Consider the following 8,014-nt stretch of genomic DNA (forward strand, 5'->3'; position numbering starts at 1 on the left):
TACAGAACTTGTGAAGTGGTCATCAAGTGGTAAGCATTTGAGGTCACCTAGTATAGTACATGACAAGCTTTAGTATCCAGATTCTTCTTGTTGAGAAGGTGAAATTATTTTTTAAAATTTTCACTTGAGAATAAAAATTTGAAATGCAATATTACGTGACTAGGAAGTGTGTGAGCTGGGGCCTGATTCCACATCTTCAGTATGCCTACCTTGCCTCACCCCTGACATTTTTACACTGTTTTTCTTGATTGCTATGTGAGAAATCTTACTTAAAACGTACTTCAGAAGCATGTAAATAGTCTTTTTTTTTTTTCTTACCTTGCAGCTTTTAACAACAAAACTGAGTCACTCTTTTCAAATAACAGGTCATTTAAGTGAGCTGTGTTATTTTTTTGTCCTCCAAAATTCTCAGTGAAAACCAAACATTTACATGGTCAAATATCTACTTCTTCACATTTGTAAAGAAAATTTTTTCCCACCATCTTTTTCTGCTTCTTATTGTTATGTGAATTGAATTCCCTGGGATTCACTGTGATCCTATGAATGACAGATCAGAAGCTTGCCCTATCTTGTACCATCCTTGTGATTTCTTGACATGTTTGAGTCCATCGTAACGTCACTGTATCGGTTCGTCTGCTTAAGGGCTGTCTTCTCTTTCTCTGAGGACAGCACTCTCTGTTTGCCAGTATGATGGTCTCTTCTGACTACATGCAAAAGAAATGTGAAGCAAACAAGGTTTCACTGTCCTTGTCTCTGAAGGATTATGCTGATTACAGTCTGCCAAGAGAGACTTGCTTTTTCTTTTGACGGTTATTCAGGACTCTTTGCAAACATCACAATTAAAAGGCATCGATTCTCCGTCGTCATTCTTATTCCAACTTTAGATGGTCCTTGGAGAAGGACATCATCTTGGAAGGGTGGAAGGCCAGTGCAGGAGAGGAAGACCCGGGAACAGAGGAGAGGAAGACCCCAGATGAGACGGATTGATACAGTAACTGGGGCAATGGGTGTTGGTATGTTGGAGTCAGTGAGACTGGCTCAAGACAGGACAGGCTTTAGACTGTTGTACATATTCAGTATGAGTCACAGATGACTCAATGGTACATTGCAACAACAACAACAACAACTATAAAATATTTTATTTTTCTGACACCAGTTATAGGAATGCAGCAAATCTTCACTTTTCAATTTGGTCACTTCTGACATTATTGCCCTCCTCATTGCTTCTGACCCTAATCACTCATAATTAGGTAAAAGTTCAAGTAACTTGTCCTCCAGAATGTCAAGTTAGCCGTGACACCCGGAACATCAGGTGCCAGTCACAAGGCAGCCACATCCTTACTTCTGACCTGGTTAAAATTTTTAGTTTCCTGCTACCATTTCAGTTTGTTAGGTGCAAGTTTGGAGCTCCTCTGACCTCCCTCACTTCTGATTTTCTGGCTAAAAATTCCCAAGTTACTCCCACAAGATACCAGCTGTAAACTCAGGGTTTCCCCAACCTTCTTCACTTCTACTGGCTTTCACTACTTCTTTGGGCTTGATAATTCACTGGAATGACTTGGAGAATTAACAAAAATCCTATGCTTAGAATTACAGCTTTATTATACCAATCCAAATCCAAAATCACTGCCACCAACTCACTTCCAACCCATAATGACACTTCATTAGATATCTGAGGCTGTGACTCTTTAGAAAAGGAGACTGACCATCTTTTCTCCCATGGTGCAGTTAGTGCTTTTGAACTGTCAACCTGTTGGTTAACAGCTCAGCATGTTATATACTACACCACCAGCTAGGTACAGACATAAAGGAGATACATGGTGTGGAAACTGACACCACTCACAACATGGAGTTTCTGTGTCCTAGAGAATACATTCCCCTTCTTGTGCACTGAATTCTTTCATCAACCAGGAATCTCTTGGGTCATGTATCCAGAAATTGTATGTAATTGTGAGCGCTCATGGCTTGTTGGTAAGCAGCTGCACTGCGATACCAAAGACATGTAGTTTGAATGCACCAGCTGCTTCCTCAGGAGAAAGATGGGCAGTCTCTTCCTGTGTGATTTACTGTTTCTGAAAACACACTGGACGGTCAGCTGTGGGTTGGTTCCTATTCAGTAGTACGCAACAAAGTAATGTATTACAAAGTTCAGGCTCTTCTCTAAGATTAGTTAATATCATGGGGTGATCACAGGTATTAATGTGGTGAATCTTTCTGTGCTGACCAGCCCTCACCCCAGAGACACCTGGAATCACACACCGTCAACACAAAGGTATATGATTCAAATCCACCAGCTGTTCGACAGGAGAAAAATGGGCAGCCTCTTCTCATGGCTTGCTGGAGAGTCAACAACATGTTAGAAACCTTTATATTTAAAGTATCTACATAGCTATCATTAGATGGCACACAACAACAACATTTAGCTGTCACATTTTTCATAATAAAAATTCATGCAAACTAATAAAAATGGGCAAAAGACTTGGACTGGCACTATACAAAGGAAGATAAAAGTATAACTTCCTTTGTCACTCTTCACATTCTCATCAGGTCAGAACTGACTCTCCGTTGCATCTTCAAGGCTGTAAATTGTACGGGAGGAGATTGTCCATTTTTCAGCTGAGGAGCAGCTAGTGGATTTGAATCTCCCATCTTTGAGAGTGCACTGCAGGTTCTTATCACAAGGCCACCAGAACTCAAAACAGAGTTTGAATGATCTGAGTAGCACATGGACAAGGTCTAAACATCACTAGATATTGGGGAAACGCAGATTAATGGAATACTAATACCAATTTGCAGTTTTGGAGATCTTTTTTTCTGTTTATCCCTGTACTTGGCACTTCCTTCTCTGCTACTGTAGTCTCTCCACCATCCCTTTTCTTATATCTTGTGGCTTTTGTCTACTTAGATTCCTGCTACTTCTTTAAATGCATTTATTGTGTGTATCTTTTTGTGTGTTTTCTTACATCTTCCTTACTAATTTTAGGCTAATTCTGACAATTTCCAAGAGAGTAAATAAAATCAGATTATGTTCTCATGTAGGGCAAAGCTGTTGTACTGCTACTGTCTTGCCCAGAAATAGATGCTTTTAGCCTAATGTTCCATCTCTACCCCAATTAGCTCCAACCTGGGTACTGAGATTGTGACAATAAGAGTTTTCATTCATTTTCTTTACTGCTCTAATTCTGTGCCTTGATTAATATTTGTCATAAGAAGACATGAAAAACTATACATATAAAATAGAGTCCTTTTATTTATTCATTTTAAAATAAACGAGTCACCTCCGAGGAAGAGATTGAACGTGACTATTTCTCTTGTAAGACAGGCAAGAGTAGCACTCTTAGGGATCCATGTGCTTTCTCATTGTTTTAGATGATCTGTTGTTAGTGGTTGTCATGTCAATTTCAATTCATGACAGTGATAACTGTAACAGAAACAAACTTCACCTAGTCTGGTGCCATCTTCATGATGGTTATTAAATTGCAGCCATTGTCAGTCTGTCTCATTGCCCTGTACTTTCCCAAGCATCATGTCTTTCTCTAGAAATTGTTCTTTCCTTAACAAAGGAGCTTCTAAAATAAGAAAGTCAACCTCTTAGACAGTCTTCTGATCCTTAGGGTTTTTATTGGCCCATTTTTGGAAATAAATCTGTAATTCTTCTGTTTGTCATGAATGACCCTGCTGATGTTTGAAATAGCAGTTACATTCCCAATTACAAACACAGTGACTCGCATCATAGCAATATACAAGCCACCTCTTTATGACAGGTCGTTGGTAAGTGTGAAGATCTAAAAATACTGTAATAGTTATGAATATTGATTTTGGAACCAGAGTCATAGTTTAATCACAAGAAGCAGTTATTCTTGGTTTGTGACAAATTATTTAATCTCTTATTGCTGCAGTTTTCATTTATGCCAGTGGTAATAATAGCCCCTAGGGAGATGAGCTGCTGCTAATCCCAAGGTGGTTTGGATAAACCAGTGGCTCTATAGAAGAGAGGCAATCTCTTTAGGTTACAGATTCCAAAACCCCACTGATTTTAAAAATCGACTATGACTCTTAACACAGAAACAATAAAATAAGGCTAATTGCATTGTTGTGGAGATGAAAAGATTGAATGATGTCTGATATCTACAATAGGAACTGACACAATATGTAAATGACTGTACTTATTACTATTTTTATTATTGTTAATACTGGTTTTGGGGAGGAAACAGCTTTATTCAATCAGATACAAAATGCAAATTGGGACTTCCAGAGTCCATAATCTCTTTTTAGCAATATAGTTTTTGAGACAAGACTTTTCTTTCTTGTTCTTTCAGTTATCCTTTTCTCTTATTTTGGAAAACAAAGGAAAGTTACAGAGATGTTTAAACATTATAAATCATTTTGGAAATTTAAACAACATTTTGAAATCAGTAGAGGGAAAAAGACACAATAAAGCTTTCCCCAAGTCTGTTTCATCCCAATTTTGCTTTCTTTTAATGGACTTGTATCCTTTCGTCTGCATTCTCAGCCCCTCCCACCAAAGACAGGCGTGCTCAGTGCTCCCAACACACACATCACTGATGCTGTCATTTATATCTTTTTTAAGGGAACCTTTAATTATCAATCCCAGAACATCCTATAAATCTTAATTAGGAAATTCCTTCTGAACTTCTGCTGAAAAGTAGTTACTGTGCACTGTGTGTATAGCAGCTGTTTGCCTGTGTTAGAAAAAAAAAAATTTGACCGTTTTAATTTGCTTTAAAAATATCCACTGGCACTGGTTCTCATTACAGATGTGTGGTTGTAACATTTCATTTTTTAAATGTGTATCCACCTTTTTTCAGTCCTAGAGGAGTCCAAAGAAACCATCTAAAACCTTAAAAATAACCACTAAACCTACAGTGTTTTTGGTTTTAAAAAATTCTCAAGGGAGGACATTTTTTATCTTGGACTTAAGCTTCATACAGGGTGGCCCATTTAAAAGAGGCCCTGTACACAGCCACATTATTAAATAGGAACTGTTTTAAATGGGCCACCCTGTAAATCAGGCACTTCCCCCCCCCCCTTCTCTCACTCTCTCCCAATGGATATTTGCTTCTTTGCGAGTTTTAGTGCAAGTTTTCAGTTCTTGTGCTTGGTAGGCAGCTCTCCGCTTTAAGTGAGTGCACCTTGGTGGCGGCTGCAGCGACCCCAGCCCAGGTCTTGTGAGTGAGCTCACGCTCTGAGAGATTGTGTTCCATCCCTTTGAAAATGTGGCCAACATTCTGCGTGAATCTCCTTTTTCAAAACATTTCTTTTTAGATGGATGAAATACAAATAAACTGAAAATGGAAACTTTTAACATAAACAGTCATACAACTTTGGATATCCATTTACTGGAAATCTTTGAAAAAACAGGAAAGGTGTCCATTTTGGGGGAGTAGTTTCGGGTCAGTAGTTTTTCATATTTTCAGTCCAAAAGTTTTCAAACAAAACGCTATTCTTTTCAGTTACCAAAAATGTACTCTGAAAGAAATGAATTAGAAATAAGATTTTCATTGGAGTTATAATCTGTCTGATCCAGTTTTTACTCAGGCTCACCCCAACATTCACAGGGCACAGAGCAAGAATATAAATGGCGGCCTGGTACCAGATATCATAAAACCCAATCCCACTGCCATCAAGTTAATTCTTTCTCATAGTGAACCTGTCGGCCCTGTATGGACTGCCCTGTAGGATTTTCAAGGCTGTGATCTTGAGGAGCTAGATTGCTACATGCTTTTCTTGTGAAGTTATTGGTAGGCTTGACCTACCCACCTTTCTGTTAGTAGCCAAGCACTTAAACACTGCACCACCAAGTATCTTTGAAATCACTCACTCCTGTTTGCAACTGGTACCTTAAAATTGTCTTTAATTGTTTTTGGTGAAACATTCTTCTAGGTTGTAAAGCCCTGGTGTGTCCACTTGCCATAAAGAGGTAACTTGTAGTAGCTGTGAAGCCTGCACACCGTGACACTAACGTGTCAAATGCAATAATGGTTACCCATGGTGGACAGTGGTGGAGGTTTCCAGTTAAAAAAAACAATTTAGAAGCAGGATCTTGGAAGTGGCATCTGCTTCCATAAATAGCTCGCCTCCAGAAACCCTGTGAACCTGGAAAAAGGATGAAATTCACCCAAGTGTTGAGGATTTTCGTTCATAGGGTCACTATGAGTCGCCTAAGACTTGACAGCACTTAACAACAACCACCTTAAAATGGACGATTCTTTTGCGTTCATGCTGACTGCAAGGAGAATTTGTGAAGCTAGACATTTCCACCAGTTAATCCTCCCCACTCTTCAAAGGCAGCAGGTATTTCCCATGTCAGCATTTTGATGCAGTAACCTTTAATTTATTTTGATAAAGATGAAGTTTTTTTTTCATGGGATGTGAATGGTGTTAGCTATGAGAATGGATGTTTTGGGTCATTTTGTGCCTGTTGGTTATTGATAATGTTCTTTGTAATAGTGGAGTTGAGAACAGACTTACTCATATGGGAAAGAGTTATTAGGAAGGCCAGATTTATGATTTCTCAGTGGCAGAAATTTCAAACTCTGTTTAAAAACAAATGGGATCTGTATCTCTAAATTTGTGCTTAATTGGCTGTCAAAAAGAGGTCTTTGATGACATTTCTCCAGCTCTAGGTAATTTTTGCCCAAACTAGTTTTTTAATTTAAAATAAAATTTTTATTTTATACTGGTTTACTTACAAATTTCATATACATTCTTTTCCACACCAGATTTTTCTCCTTTCCTTTACCCACTCCTCCCTCCACTCATCAAATTGTGTGATCCTATGATTAACCACTCTACCTCCCCCGCCCTCCCTCAAGCCCATCCTCATCTCTCTGCTCCCTCATGGATCCTCATACACGTTCTACAGTAATGGTCTTAGACCGTATTTGCTATTATGGGACTGAGTTTGTTTACTTGATATAATGCTATCCAGTCCCTCCAAAGTTAGGTAGTAATTTACAGAATCATTGTTCTTGCGTGCTGCATGCAGTCAAGTTGATGGGACTGTTAGTGACCCTCTCTCAAGTTTCCAAGGCTGTGTAAATAATTACAGGAGGAAACTGTTCATCTTTCTCCCTCATGCGACTTTGAATCACCAACTTTCTACAGAGCAACTGGTGATTTTGAATCATCCACTTTTCAGTTGAATGCCACCACACCACTGTATTGGCTAACATTTGAACCTGCTTTAGGGGAACTCTGGTGGTTTATTGGTAAGAAGTTACTCTGCCAGCTCAAGGTACACAGTTCAAACCCACCAATTGCTCCATGGGTGAGAGATGGGCAGGCTTTTCACTCAAGAGAACCCACCGGAAACTCGCTGGAGGGTGACCTATGAATTGATTTCAACTTTGTGGTATATAACAGCAATCTTGTTTCAATTTGACACATAAAAAGTAATGTTTTGGGCATTAAAAATGAGAAAGGCCTGTTGATAAAATATAGCTAGCTATAAATGGAAATCTGTGAAGGAAAAGTAAAATAAGACACTATAACAGCTGGATTAATTAAAAAAAAGGAAACACAACAAAAAAAGCGAGCAGTAAAAGCTTTCCTGGGTGGTACAGCCGTGAACTTGCTCATGCTAATCTAGTTAATACTAATCATGCTAATTGTGGTTTTCTTGTAAGAAAGGCCTGGCAGTCGACTTCCCAAGAAATGAGCCACTGAAAATTCCAAGGAGCATGTTGCTCCTCAGACACATGTGGGGGTTACCATGAGTCAGAACCAGTTTATGGGAAACTGGTTTTGTTTCGTAAGAGGTTAGTATTCTCTAAATCAGTCAACCTTTCATGTGTTGTTGTTGTTGTTATGTGTCGTCGAGTTGTTTGCAACTCATAGCAACCCTATGTACAACAGCCCTAAACCCTGATCTATCCTGTGCCAATCTCATTGCCTCTGACACACCCATCCCTATTACCCCAGTCACTGAATAAATCTGCCTCATAGAGGGTCTTCCCCTCCTGTGCTGTCCCTCTACACTACCCAGCATAAT

At 39.1% G+C, this 8,014-nt stretch overlaps 1 protein-coding gene across 1 annotated transcript in view; it reads left to right on the forward strand.

Annotated features, from left to right (window-relative positions):
- Window positions 1-1,960: 1,960 nt before the first annotated feature.
- Window positions 1,961-8,014, forward strand: part of SUPT3H (suppressor of Ty 3 homolog (S. cerevisiae)) — a 311,934-nt gene continuing 305,880 nt past the window's right edge. Inside the window, exon 1 of the mRNA XM_006882131.1 lies at window positions 1,961-1,971. Within this exon, the coding sequence (XP_006882193.1) occupies window positions 1,961-1,971 (11 nt within the window). The remainder of the gene's footprint in view (window positions 1,972-8,014) is intronic.

Source organism: Elephantulus edwardii, unplaced genomic scaffold (genome assembly GCF_000299155.1).
Source record: "Elephantulus edwardii isolate Elephantulus edwardi_28Jun2011 unplaced genomic scaffold, EleEdw1.0 scaffold00017, whole genome shotgun sequence".
Taxonomy (NCBI): Eukaryota; Metazoa; Chordata; class Mammalia; order Macroscelidea; family Macroscelididae; genus Elephantulus; species Elephantulus edwardii.